This window comes from Fukomys damarensis, unplaced genomic scaffold (genome assembly GCF_012274545.1).
Source record: "Fukomys damarensis isolate Sample0158 unplaced genomic scaffold, DMR_v1.0_HiC HiC_scaffold_21, whole genome shotgun sequence".
Lineage (NCBI taxonomy): Eukaryota > Metazoa > Chordata > Mammalia > Rodentia > Bathyergidae > Fukomys > Fukomys damarensis.
In genome coordinates, this window is record NW_022900933.1 from 40,940,549 (window position 1) to 40,963,077 (window position 22,529).

At 62.5% G+C, this 22,529-nt stretch overlaps 1 protein-coding gene across 1 annotated transcript in view; it reads left to right on the top strand.

Moving 5' to 3' along the window:
- Kif26a (kinesin family member 26A) overlaps positions 1-18,806 on the top strand; it is a 33,762-nt gene extending 14,956 nt beyond the window's left edge. The window contains exons 5-17 of the mRNA XM_010607376.1: positions 1,945-2,132; positions 6,828-7,017; positions 10,506-10,718; positions 11,342-11,435; positions 11,661-11,923; positions 12,027-12,204; positions 12,280-12,442; positions 12,570-12,732; positions 13,219-16,099; positions 16,820-17,025; positions 17,111-17,131; positions 17,345-17,495; positions 17,706-18,806. Coding sequence (XP_010605678.1) covers positions 1,945-2,132; positions 6,828-7,017; positions 10,506-10,718; positions 11,342-11,435; positions 11,661-11,923; positions 12,027-12,204; positions 12,280-12,442; positions 12,570-12,732; positions 13,219-16,099; positions 16,820-17,025; positions 17,111-17,131; positions 17,345-17,495; positions 17,706-17,887 — 4,893 coding nt within the window. The 3' untranslated portion in view covers positions 17,888-18,806. The remainder of the gene's footprint in view (positions 1-1,944; positions 2,133-6,827; positions 7,018-10,505; positions 10,719-11,341; positions 11,436-11,660; positions 11,924-12,026; positions 12,205-12,279; positions 12,443-12,569; positions 12,733-13,218; positions 16,100-16,819; positions 17,026-17,110; positions 17,132-17,344; positions 17,496-17,705) is intronic.
- Positions 18,807-22,529: the final 3,723 nt, after the last annotated feature.

The window sequence follows — 22,529 nt, forward strand, 5'->3', positions numbered from 1 at the left end:
GGCATTGGTGGGGGGCGGTAGGTAAGCAGGCATGGGTTCTCCTGACTGCCCCAGCCACAGCCGGCCTCACGCTCTCCTCTCTCCTGCTTTTCCTTTCGTTGCTGCTGTGGCGCCTCCATCTCGCTTTCCGTTGGCCACCTTCCCTCTCCTCTGTCCTGTGTTGTGGTCCCCTCTCTTCCGCCCGCCTCTCGCTTGGGATGGCTTCTTTTGGCATGCTTGGGCTCTGCTTCTGGCAGGAGTCGGCAGTGGCCGTCCCCGTGGTCGGAGCTGTGGGACGGTGGAGCTGCGGCTGGTGCGGGACTCCCGAGACAGGTTAGTGCGGGTGGCTGGGGCCACAGGTGGCCTCTCCTCTGTCCTGTGTTGTGGTCCCCTCTCTTCCGCCCGCCTCTCGCTTGGGATGGCTTCTTTTGGCATGCTTGGGCTCTGCTTCTGGCAGGAGTCGGCAGTGGCCGTCCCCGTGGTCGGAGCTGTGGGACGGTGGAGCTGCGGCTGGTGCGGGACTCCCGAGACAGGTTAGTGCGGGTGGCTGGGGCCACAGGTGGGGTTGTGCGGGGCTGGAGGCAGACATGCAGGATGGGTGGCTGGGCCTGGGCAGCGGGCAGGGGCATGGCTCTTCCCCGCCGTGACCCCTCTGGCCTCAGTCGCACATCTGCAGGCAGCAGGGTGCCGCTGTGACTGGGCATGGCCCCCAGTGGTGCCATCGGTGGCCACGGGGCCGAGCACAGGAGTGGCTGCACTCTGCTCCCAGGAGGTGCAGGGCCTGCTGTGATCCGTCCTTTCCCAGGCTGCTCGGCTCTGCACAGGGCTGTAGTTTTTCCTAGGGCTGACAGGAAAGGAATTCCTCCTCAAGGTGAAGCAGGGTCAGGCTGGCTTCTGAGAGGTGTGAAAGTGTCCCTGCCCTGCAGGACAGGGCACACGTGAAGGGCACAGTGTGCTGCCCAAGCTATAGGGCTGCCCTTTTCTGTAACTGATCTTTGCTTCTCATAGGCCAGGGCCGGGAGGGCCAGCCTTCCACAGGCCTGGGGCTCAGAATTTAGATGGCTTCTTCCTGCTCACTGCAAAGAGGGTTTTGGAAGCTGGCGCTGGCCGTAGGCTGGGAAGGCAACAACCACCATGGAGGGGAGTGGCAAAGGGCCTCCTGGAGCTTTTCCTCCCAGGGCCTGGGCTTATTCTGCTGCAGTGCTCTCCATTTTCTACGGTGTCCCTGGGGAACCTGAGGACACCGGGCTCCTCAGCTATACTTGGGTCACTATACCTGGCCTCTGTCCCCTCTGCTCCATGCACGAGGCAGCCGGGGCCTGGCCATAGACCCATCCCAGGCCTGGAGCTGGGCACTCGGAGGGCTGAGGCCAGCAGCCCTGGGGGAGGGCATGGTTACCTGCGTGCCAGGGGCCTGAGGCCCAAGGGGCAGACAGATGCCCCATAGTGGGGATGCCTGCCTGGAGTTCGAGTGTGGCATCTGGGGAGCTCTCACGATGTCTCAGCTCATCCCAGGCATCTCCCTTCTGGGATTTATTTTAGCTAATTAGTTGGAAATGCCAGAGTAATATTTCAGACTCTGAGCATCCTACATTATCAAACACAGGGCAGTTAGCACCCTGGCCATATATCTATTGTAGCTTCTTGTCCAGTGACACCTCTGGGGGCTCCCAGGTGGCCCAGGCAGAAGGGCCCTTGGTCCTTGGGACCTCTGTGGTCACTGCATCTTGGGGACTTGGGAGGGCCAGGAGCTCAGGCCCTGGTGCGTCCACCTGCCTCCCATGTCCCCAGGTCTTTGTGTCTCGCCTCAGTTGCCTGGCTGTGAGTTCTGGGGCCTTCCCAGCTACACCTATGGAGTATGGGCCTCTGGGTGCACAGCTTGTCTGCTCCGCTCCCGGTATCAGGGCACTGGGCGCCTCTGCCCACCTCACGTGCCTCACATGCACTCTCATTCCCTTCATTCAGGCTGAGGCGGCAGTTGCTGCCGTGGCGGTGGTGGACTCTGTCCGAGATGGTGCCTCCATGGCCCCTGGTGGCCTGTCCAAGGCGTGGGGCCGAGCGGGGACCTGCACATCGGCCCTGGTCACCCCAGCCCCTGGCACCTCAGTGGGGGGCTCCGCAGGCCCTTCAACTGCAGCCTCCTTCTTCATAAGGTATGTCCTCAGGGCCTCGGGTCACGTGCTTGCTGAGCAGTGTGGAGGGGTGGGCAACTCCAGACCTGGGTCCTGGTCTCTGGCGGCCTGAAGGCATCCAGGGAACACTGCTGCCTGGTGGAGGGGTGGGTGCTGTGTGAGGCGCGGCTGCCTGTGTGCTCTTCCTCCTGTCCACTGGCCTCCTGGGCACCCTGCAAGGACAGACTGATCCTCTGAGCCCCTGTCCCAGGCCTGAGCTGGGGTGCTGGGAAGTGACAGGGCCACAGTGTGCAGGCTCTAGTCTCCCCAGTGCCCGGCCCAAGGCTCTGCGGGCACCGGTGCTTGGCATCAACAGCATGGATGTGGGGTCCTGGGGAGGACTGATGTGTGGAGATCAAGTGTGGCCAAGGGAAGCAGCCGGCAGACAGACTGCGCAGTGATGCAGCCCCTGGGCCCCTCGCCCTCGAGGGGCCTGGGGATGAGGATTCCAGGATGTAATTGTGGTAATGAGTGGTAATGGTGAGCGCAGCTGTGGGTCACCGTCCCATTAGCAGCCATGAGGTGCTGATAAGCTCATCTCGCATCACAGGCGGCAGCAGCAATGAGGGCAGCCCGCCCGGGGACTGCAGGCGCCTGGGGAATGACTGGGCATATGATGCGGGCATTGTTGCTGCCGTGCAGGTGACTTGCCTGGGTGGGGTGACCTCAGCTGCCACTATAATGAGGAGCAGGCAGCCTGCTGGGGCTCTGGGGCACGGGGGTGGCCAGCAGTATGTCCCCGATTATGGGACCAGGAGGGGCAGACCTCGAAGCTGCTGCCTGTGTCCCCCACGCCTCTGCCCTGAGAGTCCTGGGCTCAGTTCCATGGGAGGATTTGAAATGCGGGGACCTCTGAAAAGGAAGAACCCTGGGGGCAACCCTGGGCCTGAGGCCCTGGGCCTGAGGGGGTCTTGTCAGGGAGGAGAGGAGTGAGAGGGACACCCTCAGCCAGCTCATTAGCACCAGAGAAGCCGCCTTTTGTCTGAACCAGGCTGGCGCTGTTCCTGCCTGCCATGCTGCTGACCTTGTAAAGTTGCCATAGAAACGAAGAAACAAGAGCAGGGCCGGTCTAGGCAGGTTCAGAGTGGCCTGCCCACTGCAGTTCTCCCAGCTGGTTAGGCGCCCTCTGCAAATGGGGACGTGTGTGGCCCTGGTTGGTTTGGTGTCCCGGCAGGCCCTTGTGCCCACAGTGGCCTGGGCTGGGGTCCTTGGCCCTGGGGAAGGGGTGAGGGCGCTTAGGGGCTGTTCCCTGGCTGTGGGGAGCAGTGGCTTGGTGGGAGGAGGGGCTTGTCTAGAGCCACCAAGGGACCTGGGGCCCAGCCCCAGCCCCTCAAGCCTGCTAGCAGTATTGTGTCCCCACCTCCACCACCATCCCAGGACCTGGGGGCAGCCTGGTCTGGCCCATGCTCTGCCCTTGGGAGGTCTCCAGATGTGTGTGGGTGTTGTGTGAGGGGGCCTTGGATGGCCATGGGGTCATGTCAGGGTGTGGTGTGTGGACGGTGGCGTGGGCATTGAGGGTAGAGTAGGAGCTTGGCAGATGGAGTAGGGTCAGGAGTTGGGGTTCTAAAACCCTGCAGTCCTGGGGTGAGTCTTGGCTTTGCCAGCCCTCTCCCAGCACATCCCCCACTGACACCAGCCTGGGGTTTTCCTCCTGTCCTCCACTGCCTCTGAGCCCTCTTACCCTTGTGTGGGGAAACCCAGGATGCAAGTGCCAGGGTCAGAGGCAGGGCTGGGACTGGCCCTGCACACCCTCAGCTGGAGCAGGGCTGCTGCTGCTGAATCTTCTCCCAAGGCCCTGGGGCTGCTGTAGCTGGGGGCAGAGTCCTCCCACTTGTGGGTGGCTCTCTCAGCACCTTCGGCAGACTGCAGTCCCCTGTGTGCCACACCCCACTCAGCTGCACCCCCCCCGCCTGCCCTTCTGGGACCCCAAATCTGGACATCTTGGGTGAGCTGAGGCAGGCTGAGGGTGGGGAGCAGTGGGGCTCCTTTCCAGCGCAGCGCCCCCCCCGGCCTTCTGTCCACAGCCCCCAGGCTCCCAGTGGAGCTGTGTCATCTGCCTGGGCATTCAGGCTGAGCCAGAGGGGCAGGGCACAATGTGTACCTCTTGGACTCCCAGAAGCAGAAATGTCTGTCTGTCACCTGCTTGTGGCCTCCAGGCGAGGTCCCAGCAGATGTGGAGAAAGCCTAGGTCCTCAGGTCAGGTCCCTGGGTGGGCGGAGGGCTGGCCTGCCCTGCCCACCCCAGTCCCCTGCAGCTGGGAAGCTCTGCCTTGGTGGGGCCCAGTGCCACCCACCTTGCTGTCTCACCTTGCTGCTCAGAAGCCAGAGTCTATACCCCAAATGACAGTGCCTGAGGTGCAGGCCTGGCCACTGCACGTCCCTCATGGTTTGCCAGCTGGGGAGCCGGATGTTGCCAGCTGCCTGGAGCTGGTCTCACAGTCAGGCCCTAGATCCCGTCAGAGGAGGAAGTGCTCTGAGAACAGTGTGTGTGGTGCCCAGTGCTGCGATGGAGGAAGCAGGCCCCTGAGGGCCAGGCGGGCAGCATGGGGAGCCGCCTGGTGGCTCCCAGCCCCTGGGGCTGCTGCGGCCAGGGAGGAGGCACTCAGTCAGGTCAGACTGGTGTGCAAATGCCTGGCAGTAGCCCGCCATGCAGGCTCCTGGCCAGCAGAGCCTCGGAGTGCCTGATGCTGAGTCCTCAGGGTGGCTGAGGTGTGTGCTGTGGACCCCTGGCTCTGGAGGGGCACAGGGGGCGGAGCTGGCTGTGGTCTGGCCATGTGGCTGTCCTAGCAGAGCCAGCCTTGCTGTCCTTCTGGACCTTGCTCCAGTCCCCTGTGCCCCTGGTCAGTCATGGTCCTCCAGCCTCCACCTCCCCTCCACATTTGGGGCATGGTGTGTGATTGCAGGGGGTGCTGCCCCATGGTAAGCTGTGCCTGGACCCCATGACCTAGGGTAGGCCTGGGCTGGGCATGCATGACTGTCTTCTTCAGGCCCCATGTGTGCCCTTTCCTGAAACCTGGGCCAGGCATGCCCCCCCACCATTTATAGACAGGAGCCTATTTGGGGAGCCTCCTTGTCCTGCCTGGGTGCTTGGGCTCCCACCTGCTGATGAAGCCTTCCTCACAGGTCCCAGCCCAGGCAATGCCAGGTGAATGGGGTGGGGCTGCCCTGTCTCCTTGTATCCTCTGAGGTGACCTGTAGCTTCTTCTTACCGAGGCTGCTGGGGAAGCCATGGGGGAACTGGGGTGCGGTCCAAGAAGAGCCCCTGGACTGATTCTGCTCACACTGTAGGCCCTGCCCTTCTCTGCCCCATGGGGTTTGTCCCTTGCCTTCCCTTAGCGATGGGTGGAGTGTCTGTGCCTGAGTGTGGGGTTTGCAGCCCCTGCTCAGGCCGCCGGGTGGGGTGTTGTGTGCTCATGACGCCTGGTGAGGTCTCCAGGGTGCAGACACCTCTGCTGCCACCAGGGACCTTCCCAGCCTGCAACCTCCACCCTCCCTGGCCCTTCCCAGCGAGGTAAGCGCCTACCGTGGCTCTGTTAAAGGCACTGCCACACATCATAGATTACTTTTATTCTCCTCGATGACACCTCACAAGAAGGAAGCTGTCCCTGGGGTCTTTTAAAAGACAGCTCCTGTTAACGAGAGGAGTTAAGAACAGTGCATGTAGATCTCGCCCCTTTGGTGGGAGCGGGGTGGAGGCTGGCACAGCCCTTGGGGCCCAGGGGGACTGCAGAGAAGCCCCCATGCCCGGTCCTTCTTGAGAGACCCATGGGGCTGGGAAAGGACCAGGTGGGTACCTTAGGATGTGGGATTGGAGGGTCTGATGGGCTCCTCTGTTGGAAGTGAGTGATAGGCCCAGGGACAGGGCCTGGCTGGCCACAGGAGCCATTTCATGTGGGTGGTGCCCCTGAGTCTCCTTTCGGGAGAGCTCTGGGCTGTGGCCCTGCGGACTCCGGCTCCATGCAATGGAAAGAGTGTGGGGCCGGGAAGGCTGGGACCAGTAGAGCAGGGCAGGATCGTGTGCAAGCCTAGGCGTGTGAGTGTGCAGGTGTGCTAGGCTCTGTCCATACGCCTCATGTGTGTGTGTGCCCATGTATGTGTGAGGGGGTGGCCTGGTTGTTGGCGGCCTCCGGCTGCACTGGGAGCCACATGTGTTCCCAGCAGAGGTCCTGGGTCTGAGGACACATTGGTCCCGGCCCTGATACAGAGCGCAAATGGTGACAGCAGCATTAATTGAGCTCCTCCTGTGTGCAGGTGCCGTGCTGAGTGCCTTTTATGTATTTGCTCAGTGGGGCCACATGCGAGGGCCCCTCAGAGTTACATCACCCCTGTGGTAGGAAAGGGGAAATTAGGCACAGGGAGGTTGAATTGATATTTGTGGGTCCTGCTGCCTGTTAGTGGCTGCTGTGGTCTGGGCACTTGCTTTGTCTGCCTGACCTCTGTCCACTGTGGATGCCTATCCATGTGCTGGGCAAAGCTGCTTGGCAAGGGTGTGGTAGAGGCCCTGGGATCCCCACTGTGAGCAGTGTACTTGCCTGGGCAGCCACAGTCCTGGCTGTATGCTTAGCGTGCCTGTGGCGTGGCTGGTGGAGTCCGGGGGTGGAACGGCCTGGTGCATGTGTGGACACAGTGACGTCGTCATGGTACACCGCTGGGCCTGCTGAGCTGCTTTCTCCCCCAGGGCTGCCCAGAAGCTCAGCCTGGCCTCCAAGCGCAAGAAGCACCACCTGGCACCCACCCCCTCGTCCCGTAGCACCTCCACCTACCCCACTGACTTCAGCAGTGTCCTGCAGCTGTGCCCTCCCCCGGTGCCACCCTGCCTGCTCAGAGCTGCCCCCAAGGCCAAGGACAACCCAGGCAGCTTCGGAAAGGTAGACTCAGCGCTGAGGCTGGGTGGCCCTGGGAGGGTGGTGGGGTACCAGGCAGAGGGGCCTGGTTCATTCTCCAAGACAGTCGGCATGGGTACAGATGAGGAGACTGAGGTGCTGGGGAGCTGCGCCCAAGGGGAGATGGGAGGTGGTAGGGAGTGACGTGTTATCACAGATCCCATGTGGTGCATAGGAAGTACCTGCACCCAGTCTGAGTCCTGCATGGTCAGGATGGTGGATTGCCCGTTAGGTGGGCTCTTGTACCCAGGAGCGTAAGCAGCCAGGGCCATAGCCAGAGCGGAGGTTGTACCCTGGGCTTTCCCTGACCTTTCCTGGGTCTGGTGGAGTTGGGGCTGCTTGCTCCTGCCCAGCACTATGCAGTGGGCTTCCAGCTGCACAGGAGGTCAATGTGGGCCATCAGTCCTGGCTCCTGGGGCTGCAGCTCCCAGCAATGGAGTCTGGAGGGAAAGCTGGGGTGCCTGCTGAGTCCTGCGTTCAGCCTAGAGGGCTCTTCCTTCCTCTGGTCATGGCCAGCGCCTGTGGGGCCTTCACACCCTGGCTTGGGTGGCCAAGCCACCCCTTGTGGCCCTGGGCCAGCTTTGCAGGTGTCTCTGGATCCTGCGAGAGCCAGGATTGCTGCCCATCCTTCCCAGGGCCAGTGGGAATGTGTTGGGGTCTGGGAACTGGCCAGGGGATAGGGTCTTACAGCACTGTGTCCCTGGACCCCACCCGGCACCTTAGAATAGTGACTGGGGGCTTGAGGCCAGCCCAACTGGCTGCTTACCCTGGTGGGGGTGTACTCATCTCCATGGCTTTCTCAGTAGGCCTGAACTGGCAGAGGCCCATGGTGGGGACCAGTACCATGCCAGGGTTGGGTGCAGGCAGCTGGCAATGAGCCCAATAACTGTCCAGGACCGGGGGTGTGGAGTTTTCCCAATGAGCTGCCCCACTCTGGAGCCTCCCTGGGGGCCTGGATCTCTACGGTCACCTTCTCCCATGGGCTACCTCTGCTTCTGGGACCTCATGTGGGACATTCAGGATCTCATTCTGCCCAAGTTTCTCAGCTTAGGTGTCAGGACCAGGGTTGGCACCCTGCTCCCTGATGAGGTCCCTGCCTGCGTTGGGAAGGGTGCTGGGGTAGCAGGTGGCTCCAAAAGGGAAGGGGCTTGTGCCTCCAAGTGCCAGGCCTTGGCTGTCCCTTCCCTGCACATGGATTGTGTCCCTGCAGTGTCCCTAGGGATGAGGCTGGTGGCCCGTCCAGTGAACAGGAGGGAGGCTGGGCCCTCATTGGGCCCTGGTCTGACCCTTGGTAGTAGCAGCCTCCCAGAGCAGGGAAGAAGGGGTCTGCTGGCTGATGGCTGCATGCTAGAGCTCTGTGGGGCCGGGGTTAGCTGTCATCAGGGAGGGCCGGGCTATCCCAGCTCCCAGCCTGGCACTGGATTCCTGCTCTGGCCTCTGCTGTCCTGGACACTTGGCCTGTCTGTGCCCGGGCTTCTCCTCTGCTGAGGGACTGGTAGGTGGAGGACAGGGCTGCCTCTGGGCTGGCAGTGCTGAGCTGAACATGGCTGCCCAGAGGTCCAGCTGTTCTGTCCACAGGGTTCCTGGGAACCAGGCCTTAGCCAGGTACTCCTGCAGGGTGTGGCCTTCAGCTGGGGTCTGTTTTGCCAGGGACAGGGCCCTGGCCACCAGCCTCTGAGTCTCTACCTCCTATGCCTGCCCCTCCCCAGCTGTGGGTGTGATTAGCACTAATGTCACATATCAAAAAAGCCTTTTGAAAGGCGTTTAATATTGTCACAGGAAAGAAGTTAGATTACGCTCAATTTCTGACATTAATGTGCTACTTAAGATAATTCATCATATTGTGGTATTAAAAAAGACACCCCTTTCATGGTGGCTTCTGAGTGGCGCCCCTCCCCCCTCCCCTGCCTGGGCCACCTTGGGGAGTTGGAAGCCCTCCCCTTTTTAATGCAAAATGTGTTTTTCCCTCCCTGGCTTTGTGATAACTGCACATTTCTGGGGAGAGACTCAATGAGCTTGTCTCCTGCAAGGACCCTGTCATTTCCCTGCTGTAATGACAGGTTCTGTGGCAGCAGACAATGGCCCGGCGCTGGGACGAGGACAGCTGAGGGGGGCAACCTGGTGGCCACTGCCTGCCCGGTCCCCTCCCTGCCTGGCTGCGGGTGGACCTGGGATTAGAGGTAGTCACCAGTGTTGAGTGCTGTGTCCTGGCTCCTCTGGGGCTCTCCTCCCTGCCAGGAATTCTCTCAAATCTCCAGAACCCATTTGGCTCCTGAAGTGGTGGGGAGTTCGCACTGGAGAAAAAATTGCTAGAAATTACCCGGAAGTGCACATTTTTATCTGCTTTGCAGTGGCATCTGGAAATGAAATAGTTTTGTTCATGCCGTCGGGGAATAAAAGAATCCGTTCTCGCCTGATGGAGCCCAGGTCCTCAGCAGCACAATAGCTGAGTGTCTTCTACACCTCTCCCTGAGGGTGTAGTGTGGGCCACCTCCCGCGGGGTCTGCACATCCAGGCACCCACGTCATAGGGGAGGGGATGGCACTTGTGCGCTTGTGCACCTTACCATGGTAAACCAATTTCACTGGCGTTATGTATCTGTCACTTACAATTAAAACCCGTGAAAAATATTGGCTCTGAAATGAGTCTTGGGTAATATAATTTATATGGGTGTGCAGACCTCAGAGGTCCCACGGAAAGTGGACAGCACTGTCCTCCAGCAGAAGGTGTAGCCTGGCTGTGAGGAGCCCGAACTCGGGGTGCTCGTGGGAATAGCGCGTGCTTACTGGCTGTGCCACCTGGAGGCCCCCAGTGTCCTACATGAGAGAAAGGGCACTTGCCTGAGGTCCTGTTCTCCACACGGCAGCCTGGGCCCAGTGCTCCCTCTCGGGGTGTGGCTGTGCAGGGGCTCACCTGGGGCTGCGCTGTGTGCTCTAGAGCTGCACGTTGGCACTGTGGTGAGCCCAGGGGACTGCACCTGCGGCTCAGACCCACCCTCGTCCTGTCCCCCCTGGCCAGAGGCGGCGACCTTGGGTACCCCACCCCACCAGAGCCACCCTGGCCCTCTGAGACCCATCGCCCTGCATGGCTTGTCCACTTGCCATCCATAGATGCTCCTGCGGTCTCCTGGTCCCCAGGGCCTGAGGGACTTTGACTCCTGGGGAGGAGGGTCCTGGAGGAGCCCCCAGGCTCATGGGCAACACTATTCTCAGCCTGCTTCATGGGACCCCATCACACCTAAGCCTGTGGCCCCTGGTTCTCAGCTGCTGTCTGCCATCCTCCCGCCCACCTGCCTGGGGCTTCATGTTCTCTCTGCCCGCTGATCTCATAGGGATCTGCTTGGGCCGCATTCCTGCGGTGTCAGTACCTGCGCTGAGACCTGCTCTGCTGTCCCAGCTCGCGCTGCTCCTCCTGCCCTGTAATTAGTGGCCAGCTGGGCGGGTGTGGCCTCAGAGCCTGCTCTCCTGCCCCAGGTGAAAGTCATGCTGCGCATCTGGCCAGCACAGGGTGCCCAGCGCTTGGCCGAGTCTGCATCCTTGCTGAAGGTGGACTCTCGGAAGAAGCAGGTGGCCCTGTACGATCCGGTCGCTGGGCCCCCAGGGGCTGCGGGCTTCCGGCGTGCGGCCACTGCGGCCACGCCCAGGACGTTTGCTTTTGATGCCGTCTTTCCTGCAGACTCGCAGCAGGTACTGGGCCGGGTCTGGGAGCGAGGGGGAAGGGTGGAGAGTCAGGTGCCTGCCGAGCCACCTGAGGTGCTGGGGTCTCTGTATCACCTTCCTGGGAAGCCTTCTGGGCAGGGCTGTTTTATCCTGGAGGCGAGGCCACCCCTCCCAGCCTTGTGTGCCTCACACAGCCTGACCACATCTCCTGTGTGCTGTCATGTTCTAGTGTGGCCACCTCAGCAGCAGCTCTGTTATGGGGGTGTGCATGTGTGCAATATAGGGTGTGTCTGTGAACACCCACCTTGTAGTGTATGCACTCAGGTGTGTTATAGGATGTGTGTGCACACAGGTGCATTGTGGAGTGTGTGCACAGCTGCATTACGGGATGTGTGTGTGCCATGTGTGTTATGGGGTATGCACAGGTATGTTATGGGGTGTGAGCATGCTTGCTGCCACCAGACCCAGCATATGCCAGCTATTCTGTGTGCATTCATGCATGTCCCATCCTCTGTACACGTGGTCCTGTGCCTGCCCCAGGGACTGGTGGGCTGCAGGTGAGAAGGGCAGACAGGCTTTGGGCTCACACATGGGGCAGAGGTGGTGACTGCAGTCCCCCCTGCCCCGCCTCACCCCTGGCTCCTCCCCAGGCTGAGGTCTGCTCTGGGACCGTGGCCGACGTGCTCCAGTCTGTGGTTGGTGGGGCGGATGGCTGCATCTTTTCCTTTGGCCACAGGAGCCTTGGTGAGCACTCCGGTCACCCCACTACCCATGTGCTGCTACAGTCTCTGGACCCTGACCTGGGTGGGGAAGGAGCACGGTTGCCCTGTGGGCACAGGAGTCTTTGTGGAGGGGATGCTGAGGTTGCAGAGAAGGCAGAGGCCTCGCTGAAGACCCTGGGCAGGACTGGGGTGGATCCAAAGGCGTGTGTGGACAAGGGTGGACCCTGACATGCCCGGTGGTCCCCAGGCAAGTCGTACACCATGATTGGGAAGGACAGCTCAGCCCAGAGCCTGGGTGTGGTGCCCTGCGCCATCTCCTGGCTCTTCCGCCTGGCGGAGGAGCGCAGGGAGAGGACGGGCACGCGCTTCTCCATCCGTGTCTCGGCTGTGGAGGTGTGCAGCTGGGACCAGAGCCTGCGGGACCTGCTGGCCGACGTGGCCTCTGGCAGCCTCCAGGACACTCAGTCTCCAGGCGTGTACCTGCGGGAGGACCCGGCGTGTGGGGCACAGGTGCACCAGGGCCACTGTCCTTCCAGGGCTGCAGGGTGGGTGGGGTGGGGGACCGCGCAGGGCCCCAATCCCCTAAAGTCAACATTTCCTCTATCTTCTGCAGGTGCAGAACCAAAGTGAGCTGCGGGCACCCACGGCCGAGAAAGCGGCCTTCTACCTGGACGCTGCACTGGCCTCCCGCAATGCCCGGGCCAGTAGGGAGGATGGGGGCCGCAGCTCCCACCTGCTCTTCACGCTGCATGTCTACCAGTACCGTGTAGAGAAGTGTGGACAGGGGGGAAGTAAGTGCCACCTGCTGTCCGTTGGGGTCCTGGGAGGGTGGTTTCCCGGGCACACACCACCACCTTTCTTTCCAGTGTCTGGAGGCCGCAGCCGCCTGCACCTCATTGATCTAGGCAGCTGTGAGGTGGCACCCGGCCGGGGTGAGGAGACTGCCGGGGGATCCCTGTGTCTGTCCCTGTCGGCTCTAGGCAGTGTCATCCTGGCTCTGGTCAACGGTGCCAAACATGTGCCCTACAGGTGAGCATGACACCTGGCAGATGGTGCTAAGGCAGGCCTGGGACTATGGGGGTAGCTGATCTCCCGGCCGGCACCCTGCCCCTCGCCCAGCCTCCCGCCCTGACGGTGCTGCCCCTTGATTCTCCAGGGATCACAGGCTCACCATGCTGCTCCAGGAGTCCCTGGCCACCACCAGCTGCCGCACCACCATGATTGCCCACGTGTCAGACGCTCCAGCCCACCACGCTGACACACTCAGCACCGTGCAGCTGGCCGCCCGCATCCACCGCTTGCGCAGGAAGAAGGCCAAGGTGGGCTCTGTGCTGCTGCCCCATGCCACATGCTGCGGGCTGCTGTGGCACCTGCAGGCCCCTGGGGCTGTACCAGGAGGGAGCCGGGAGCCACGCCTGGATTCCCAACCAGCCCAGCTGGAGCTGCCTGCTGTGGGCTTTGTGGTTCTCTGTGGTTCCCTGGACCCACAGCAGACCGCTGGGCAGTAGGATGTTGGCACCACCCTGGCAAGGGGCTTCCCAGGCACCCTTCCACAGGGCCTAAGGGTGGACTTCGGGGCCTTCAGCCACACTGCCTCGAGTCTGGGTTCTGGGTCTGCTCGTTGGGCCCTGTGGCAGGGGGCAGGGTTCTTGTGGTTCCCAGCACTGAGCCAGCCATGCCACGTGGCCCCTGCCATTGCGATGCTACAGGTGGCAGTGGCACAGTGCTGTTGGGAGGGGAAGGGAGCAGGGCCGAGCTGACTGGAGGTAGGGTGTGCTCACAGGGCTCCACTCTGTCACCCCCAGCACGCATCCAGCTCTTCTGGAGGGGAGAGCTCCTGTGAGGAGGGCCGGGCCCGCCGCACCCCCTACCTGCGGCCCTTCCACTCGCGTGCGGTGGCCCTGGTCCCTGATTGCCCGGTGCCTGGCCTGCCCGGCGACCCCGACTACTCGTCCAGCAGTGAGCAGTCCTGTGACACGGTCATCTATGTAGGGCCAGGCGGGACAGCGCTGTCGGATCGCGAGCTCACCGACAACGAGGGCCCTCCGGACTTCGTGCCCATTGTCCCCTCCCTAAGCCGCTGCTGGCCCTCCGCTGGCCCCCGGGATGCCGACCACTTCCGCTGTAGCACATTCGCGGAGTTGCAGGAGCGGCTAGAGTGCATTGATGGCAGTGAGGGCCCTGGAGTCCCGGGCGGCAGCGACAGAGCCCAGGCCTGCCTGGCACAAGGAGGCAGGAAGCCTTCGCCACCTGAGGCCATGTCCCTCAGGAAGGGTGTGGGCCCCCCAGTGGCAACTAGCACCCCTCGAGGCAGCCCTGGCCCAGACATCCACCAGGGTGACCTGGACCCTGTCAGGGTTGGTGCCCAGGGTAACCAGCAAGAAGATGGCAGCTCCTGGTGTGAGCCACTGGCTCCAGAAAAGGCTGCAGGGGCCGGAGGCCGGAGGCCGCTGCCCAGCCCGGCCCCTCCACCGCCCAGGCAGCCAGAAGCCCTGGGAGACCTGGTGGAACTCCGGGGAGGGGGCACTGACGGAGCAGTACGGACACCCCCCGTGGGCATGAGTGGGCAGGGGCACTTCCCACTGGCCCTGGACTCAGCCTGCCCCTGCCCATCCACGCGTGGCCATCATCTGGAGCGGGGCCTGCTGACCACCACAGTGACCCTGCAGCAGCCCGTGGAGCTGAATGGCGAGGATGAGCTTGTGTTCACAGTGGTAGAGGAGCTGCCCCTGGGGGCTCTGGCAGGCGCTGCACGGCCCTCCAGCCTGGCCAGCTTCGGCAGCGATTGCTCCCTGCAGGCCCTGGCCTCGGGCTCTCGGCCAGTTAGCATCATCAGCAGCATCAACGATGAGTTTGACGCCTATACCTCTCCGGCCTCTGAGGGACCTGGGGGGCCGCTGGAGGGAGGGTCCCGGCCAGGAGGTGGCCCTGGCTCCTCTGTTGGCTCCTGGCTCAATGAGGTTGGTGTCTGTGCAGCTGCCAGCCGCAGCCCCACACCACAGCCTCCCTTTAGCCACGATGCACCAGTTGGGCTTGGGCCTCCAGAGCTCCCTATCTGGGGCAGCTCCCTGGATGGTGTCAGGTCTGCTGAACAGGGCAGGCCTGATGCTTCTGGCCCAGCCCAGAGTCCGTGCACTGGGGAAGCAGCTGCTGCGGGCCTGTCCCGAGCTGGCCGGGAGCCCTGGTCTAGGTCCTCTCAGGGCACCACCACAGCCCAGACCATCCACTCCAGCCTTCCACGGAAGCCCAGGACCACCTGTGCGGCCAGCCATATGGTCTGCGCTCGCCCTGGCCGGAGCCCACCCGGCCCTGGAAGCCTGTTTGAGGACCCATGGCTGCTGCGTGCAGATGACTGTGATGCCTCCAGCCCTACCCCAGGTTCCCCCTGGCTCCCTGAGGCACAAGCAGGGCCAGCTAATGCCCAGCGGGTGGTGGATGGCTGTGTGGTGGTGGCCAGGGTGGCCCGCAGGCCAGAGGCTGTGGCTTGGATCCCACCGCTGCGGCGGGGAGCCACCACACTGGGGGTGACTACACCTGCCAATTCCTGTGGGGACGCTGTGGCTGAGGTGGCTGCCTGCTCCACCAACCTGAGGGGTTCTCCTGGCAGCAAGAAGGGCATGGCTCACAAGGGAGGCTTCTTCCCGAGGCCTGGTGGGGCAGCCCCCCCAGCCCCTCCCGTGCGCAAGTCCAGCCTGGAGCAAAGCGGCCCAGCCCAGGCCCCCATCCTGGCCCCCAGCCTCACCCGGACAGGGGCTACTGCCACCTTTTGTGGGGAGGAGGAGGCTCGGCCCAGTGGCCGGCCTGACCATGCCATTCCTAAGGCCACATCCAGCCTCAAGGCCCGGACAGGCAGGATGGAGGTGGCCCACCGTCCTGCTGGCCACATGTCCCTGGAGCGGTATGAAGGCCTGGCACACAGCAACAGCAAGGTCCGGGAAGCCCCTGGACGGCTGCCCCGGGCTGTGCCCAGGCTGGGTGTGCCATCTGCTAGCCCCATGCCCGGGCCGTCCCCTGCTGGCCGGAGCAGCGCAGCAAAGTCCATGGGTGCCCCCAAGCTCCCAACTGGTGGGGCTAAGAGCCGCAGCTTCATGGCCAGTGGCTCTCGGGCTCTGGGTGGGTCAGTGAAGCCCCTGGCCCCAGTGGCTGGCAGGCCCCCTGGTGGCCCTGGGACAGGACCCCGAGTGGCCCCACGGGCTGCTCCTGGAGTTGGGGCCAAGGCTGGCCGGGGCACCATCATGGGCACCAAGCAGGCACTCCGGGCTGCTCACAGCCGCGTGCACGAGCTGGCAGCTGGTGGGGCTCCAGTCAGGGGCGGCTTCTCTTGGGGCTCCGCGGACTCGGACAGCGGCAATGACAGCGGTGTGAATGTCGTGGAGGAGCAGCCACCTGCGGGCCCCACCCTACCCTCTCCCTACAGCAAGGTGACAGCACCCAGGCGGCCCCAGCGCTACAGCAGCGGGCACGGCAGTGACAATAGCAGCGTGCTGAGCGGGGAGCTCCCGCCCGCCATGGGCCGCACGGCCCTCTTCTACCACAGCGGTGGCAGCAGTGGCTATGAGAGTGTGATGCGGGATAGTGAGGCCACCGGCAGCGCATCCTCGGCCCCAGACTCGATGAGTGAGAGCGGGGCTGCCTCCCCGGGGTCCCGCTCCCGCAGCCTCAAGTGCCCCAAGAAGAGGGCCACAGGTGGGTGCCACAGCCCTCGGTGGGCAGCTACTGCAGTCTAGATTCCTGGCAGGTACATGCTGTGCCAGGGCCTGTGCCCGGCCTCTTCTGCAGCCCCCCAGCATGGCGCAGCACGTGGGTGCTCTCCAGCACTGTGCACAGGTGCCAGGTGTGCATGGCCCTTGACGGTTTATAATCGTGCCCGGGCTTCTCGGTACTGGATGTGTGCAGCTCCCCAGTTTACGAACCCATGACAAGGGGCATGCATCTCACAAGTTCCACATGCATGTATCCCTTGACCATTCTCAGACATGCCTGGGGCTTTAGCACGTGCCCTGCTCTCTACAGTTTATACTCATGCACGGGACTGCCCTTCTCTGATGCCCCTGGTTACCCCAGGGGTGGGTCCTCACCCCGGTTAGGGCAGCCTCATGTGGGGAATCAGCTGGAGTCCTGGGGAGCCAGGTGAGGGCTGGTGAGAGCTGGGTCTCCTCGCTTGTGAGTCTCCCAGCTGCCTGGAAATCTATGCCGGGACTGCTCTGGGGGGAGAGCAGCCCGGTCTCTCCCTGTCCTGGGGCAGTTGGGGCTGGGAGGGTTTGAATGAGCTGGCACTCGGTGCTACAGAGCTGTGTCTGCAGGGGTAGCCAGAGTGGCTGTCCAGGTGAAGGTGGCCAGGTCTGGGGCTTAGGGGGGCCCAGGGTGCCCAGCCTCTGCTCACCTGCACGTGGTCCTCTCTTCCAGGTCTGCAGAGGCGGCGGCTGATCCCAGCCCCAATGCCCGAGGCTGCTGCGCTGGGCCGCAAGCCCGCTCTGCCTGGGCAGTGGGTGGACCTTCCCCCGCCACTGGCCGGCACTCTGAAGGAGCCCTTCGAGATCAAGGTGTATGAGATTGACGATGTGGCACGTCTGCAGCGTCACCGCCTGCCCCCACGGGAGGACCTGGCCCAGGTTGGGGCTAGGGGTGGAGGCTGAGGGCCAGGGCTGGCAGAGTGGGCACAGCTGGGCACTGCTGACCACCCTCTCTTGTCCACAGCCCTCCCAGGAATCGGAGAAGGTAGGGACCAGCCCTGTCCAGCCCCGAGCCGGCAGTGACCCCTGATATCCCCCTTTGGCAGGCATGGTGGGAGGAGCCTGGTGGATACCTGTGCCCACGCTGGTGACCCTCCTGTGTGCCCACCCAGGCCGGTGGGTGGAGGGAGGCCTGGGTTCAGAGTGTTCCCGGGGGAGCCCTGGTCTCCACACCTGAGCCTGCGTGTCCCTCTGCCAGGGCCTGGTGAGTGTCAGCTCCAAGCTGCGGCTGGCTGAGCGCAGACAGCAGCGGCTTCAGGAGGTACAGGCCAAGCGCAACCATCTCTGTGAGGAGCTGGCTGAGACCCAGGGCCGGCTGATGGTGGAGCCTGGCCGCTGGCTGGAGCAGTGTGAGTGCCCCATACCCTCTGCCCTGCTCCAGTCCCTTCTCCCTGACCTGCTGTGTCCCCCGCCCTGCCACCTGCTCCTGTCTGCCCTCCAGCTGCTGTCATGCAAGAGGGAGTGAACAGGAGGTCCCTGGGCCGGGCAGCTTTCCTGGGACTTCAGGAGCCTGCCTGCTGCCTGGCCCCTGTCCTCACCCTGTCTGTCCCCCCCCCCAGTTGAGGTGGACCCGGAGCTGGAGCCCGAGTCGGCTGAGTACCTAGTGGCTCTGGAGCGAGCCACAGCCGCCCTGGAGCAGTGTGTGAACCTGTGCAAGGCCCACGTCATGATGGTCACCTGCTTTGACATCAGTGTCGCCACCACCACTGCTGTGCCAGGGCCACAGGAGGTGGACGTCTGAGGCCAGGCGCTGGACAGGGGAGGGGATTGCAGGTGGTGTGAGGACCAGATGTGAGATGGAGTGAGGATGTGGTGGGGCTGAGAGGCGAAGATGGGAGGTCTCGGAGAGATGTGGCGTGGGGAGGGGAGGGCCGGCTGGCGAGGATGGAGCAAGCAAGGTCAGGGGGGCCGGGAGATGGTCACCACCCCGACAGCCACGCAAGTGCCTTTTACCTCGAGTTGGACTCTTCTCCTTTTTGCATTTGGTGCTATGGACTTGAGACACCAGCAGACGTTTGCTGGGCCCCAGCTCTGGCAGCTGTGCCCAGCTGGCTCTGTCAACTCCACCTTCCTCAAGTGAGCAGTCCGGTCCCAGCCCTTGGTCAGGTTCAAGTTTCTTTTCCTTTGCAGCGGCTTCCTCTTGGCAGAGCAGGCGCTGGCGGTGGGATCATTGGAGCCGGATGCTGTCCTTCCCTGAGGACCCTGCTCTGTCCTGAGGATGCCAAGGGCCCTGGACGAGGGCCAGGCCACGTGCACACGATGCCTTCTTCCACGGCAGGAATTCTTACCAAAACTGCAAGCAAAAAAACCCACAACAAAACCAATCACCTATGCCAGAGACAGGGGTAAGGGTTTTCTAAATGTTCTGTTAGGTTCCTATTTTTGTATCATTTTGCCTATGAACACGGAGTTTGCTGTGGGAATTTGAAGACAAATGATCTATGTTTTTATGGTTTTCTACAGAAGTTGTTTGGGGCCGGGCTCTTTGTGGAGGTCCTACGTGCAGGGTGGGCCTGCAGCCTGTGATGTTCCTGCTCCACAGGCCTGTTTTCTGACATTGCGTGTTTTATAGGATGTCTGAACCTTTGTACAAACGTGTAGATAACATCTTGCTATGGTTTTTATTTGTGAATAAAAGAGTTGATCACATGGTCCCTTGCCCAGGACATGGTGCCCTCCCTGTGGTTCCCTGGGGCTGGGTGGGGCAGTACGGCTGGGGTGCATCCGAGGGACCAGAGGCAGGAGGGCTGTGCTGGGGCCTTAGCCTGTGCCACAGCCCCTCAGGGGCCACTGTGCAGGTGAGGGGCCACCAGTTTTCTCTCCAATCCCCATGCCCTCTCTGGGTGCTGCTAGGTTTTCAGGGTTCCAGGATGGGGTGGGGAGCCAGGTGTGGAGCTGGGGTGGTGTCAGCTGGCTCCCTTCTTGTGGTGTGACATCTGGGGAGGCAGAGGTGGGTAGCACGACCCCTTGGAGACCCCTCGGTGGCCTCTTCCTTTGTCTCCTGCCTGCCTAGCTGGGAGACAGCCGTACCCTTGGGGCACATCAAGGCCCAGGGACCCAGAGCAGGCAGGAACCCTGCCTGAGGGGCTGGCTCTCCCTGGCCCTGTTCCCAGTTTGGGCTCAGTGCTCGCAGGGTCTGGCAGCCTTTGCTAATTCATATCCAGTGATCCCCGTGGAATCAGTTCTTGCCCCCACACCTGTTTCTTTGTTGCTGCCCGCCCCTGCCTTCGGGGCTACACCTGTCCCCCTAGCCTGCCCTGCTTGGGCCTGACCAGAGCACCCCCACATTGTACCCCATTTCCCTGGCCCAGTTCATGTGCCCTACACACTTAGCCCTGAGTCTGGGACCCCTCCAGGGCCTGCTCGGCAGGTGTTCTTCCTGGCTCTAGGTGGTAAGTGTGGCGCCTCCTCTGTCACATCTTATGTGGTCTCTGTCTCTCGCCTCAGTGGGGCCACAGGGGAGGGCGGCTCTGAGTCATGGATTGTCACACCCCCCAGTGGCAGGTACAGAGTGGGCCCACAGACCTTGGGGCGCTTGCCAAAGCATGAACGCATGGGTGGATAGGTGGCTGTGTCTCCTTATAGGTCCTGTCCTTGATGTCTCAGATGGGACAGGATGAGGGGCCTGGGGGTCAGGACTCGGGATGTCCAGGCCGTGGGTGTGGCCTCCAGCCTCAGGTGGGGATCAGAGGCCAGCTGGGAGGTGGGGTCCAAGTCCCCCTCCCCAGGTCTTCTGAGACTTGGCTTCAGCAGAGCCCAGACTCCTGGGAAGGGCGAGGTTGTTCTGAGCCAGCCAAGAGCCACCCAGGCTGCTCTGTTTGCTGGAGGACTCCGCTGGGGTGGCAGGGTGTGGCAGAGCTTGGGGCGGCCAGTAGGTTCTCAGGGGAGGCTGAGAAGCCTGCCTGGTATGTGGTCCTGCACATGGTTTAGGGTAGACCCGGCCTGCCGAGTTGCTGTCTGGGGACCCGTAGTGCTGGCCCATGGGAAGGCCTGAGGAGGCCCCTGGTCCTGCATTGTGTCCCTTGCACCGTGTCCCCTGCATGGTGGGGGTGGGTGGGCACTTCCTTTCCTGCTGCAAGGAACACTTAAAGTCCCTCCCCTGTCTTGGGTCACCAGCCTTTGACCCTCACTGCTGTCCAGTGGGGCCTCTGTGGTCCAAGCTGGGGATGCCTGGCTTTGGCTGGGTGGATCCCGATTCCCACAGCCCAGGTGCCCCATGAAAGGCGGCGTCTGCTCTTCTGGACAAGGAATCTTCTGTCCCAGGCCAGGCCTGGGAGCCTTGGGTGGCCTTTCATCTGGGACATCAAAGCCTTCAGCCCCGTCATTACAGCCTGGGAACCAGCCCGAGTCTCAGAATGCCCATTTTATGGATGGGAAAGCTGTGGCTGCCCAGGGCCCAGCTGTTTGAGCCAGAGCAGGGGCAGGCCCTTCATGGGGTCTGTGTGCATCCTGCTTGTCAAACATTTGGGGAAAGTGAGGCCCAGAGAGGGCAGGGGGTACCCAAGTCCCCGTTCCTGTGTGCTTACTAGATGCACTTGGGGGCCTGCAGGTGGGAGGGCCCCTGGGGATGTCAAGATCAGAAAAGCCTGGGGTAGGAGTAAGGGCCTTGGGGAGGGCAGGGGCCTGGCGTGAGCAGTGTGGCTGGCGTCTCTCACAGGCTCCAAGGCACCCTGGCACCGGGCCACCTGCTCCCTGGGGTGAGGTGCCCGCCTGATTCACCATGCCAGCATGTCCATGCCTGCTCTGCTGCCTGGCCCACTCCAGCTGGGCTGGGATAGAGCGAGTGATCCCCGGGCCCTGCCATCCTGCTGCCCCCGAGGCCACTATCCCTGAGGGCAAGGGGCTCCCCTTCACCTTGGACCAGCCTCAGCAGGGAACAAGAGCTGGTGCCCTGGGAGTGAGTGCTTGGGTCTCAAGGGCCATGTTTGCAGCAGGAATGGTGACGTATGGCGACGGCTAGGGCAGCAACAGGACTGCTGTGGGGCAGGAGAGTGGCACAGTGGCATTGGAAGTCCTGGGCCTGGAGACAGCTGTGCTGGTCTGCAGTCTGGGTTCCGACAAAGATCTCTTTCCTTCTGCCCATCTGCCTGGGGTGCCCAGGGAGGGTGCCACACTGACAGCCAATGTTGCTGCTCCAGATGCCTTCCTAGAGCCCAGCGGGTGGGTAGCCTCAGTCCTCTCTGCTAGTGTCACAGTCTCCCTGGGGACTCCCTGTCTCCAGGCTGGCTGCCTCTGGTACATGGGGCTCTAGGCTCCCTGGAGTTGCCCTGGCCTCCCCACCCCGTGTCCCTGGTGGTCACTGTCCCCCAGCCCTCCCAGGAGCGGGGCTGGGAGGGTACAAGGTGGGGTGCTGACTCTGATGGCTGGTCCTCTCCTGGGACTGGAGTGACGGGCTGGGGCGGGGTCCACTCCAGCAAGAAGGAAGCTTGGGGAGATGTCGCCCTCCTGACCTTTTGTCTGGTGTGGCGGGATCCTGCAGTTTCCACACAGGAAGCCTGGAGGCCAGGAGGGTGGGAGGTGTCCCCAGTAGCTAAGGAGCAACTTCCTCTGGGCAAGGCTGCTGGGGTGGACTCAGAGGCCAGGTCCAAAAGAGGCCCACTCAGAACCAGTCTTGGTGAGGTCCAGGAGCCCCAGGCTTGTGTCCTAGTCTGTCTCCCTCAGATGAGCCCAGGCAGAGATCCTGGGGTCTCTGCAGTGAGCTGGGGCGTCTGTGGTCTTGGGGCCTCAGGAGGGGCAGGCAGGGCAGGGACTGGGTCCTTTTCCCTCGGATGCCCTTCCACACCCAGCTGTAGCCAGAAGTCAAGGGTCTCCCATCCCTTGTGCCTGTCTAAGTGCACCCAGCCACATCACACCTTGGCCTTTTGTTATACTTTGTGTATTTCAGTCACCTGAAAACTGACTTACAACCAGGGAGTGGCTTGCCTAGTGTGTGAGGGAAGCCTTGGTTCCATCCTTTCTGGTTCCATCCATCCGGCACTGCAAAACCAAAACCAAAACAGAACAACTGAAGGGAGCCTTAATGCTCACTGCCTCAGTTTCCCCTCTAATCCATTTGGCCCAGGACCCCATCCGGGAAGCCACAGGAGGAATGAGGGGGCAGTTTACTTCCAGTGGGGTTGAGCTTTGGCCTGTGTGGCTCGAAATTTGTCTCCTTGGGGGATTGGTCTCCTCCCACTGATGACTTCGATCCTTGCTCACATCGGTCAGTATAAGCGGAGGAGGCAGGTTGGTATTCTACATGGGGCTGTCTAGCTCCATGTGGGTTGTAACTGAGCATCCACCTCTGGCCCCTGGCACCCTCAAAGTTTGTCTGTGTCACTTCTCTGGCTCCCATCTGTCCCTGGGGTGAGCAGCACTGTCTGGTCCCCACATGGTCCTCAGCA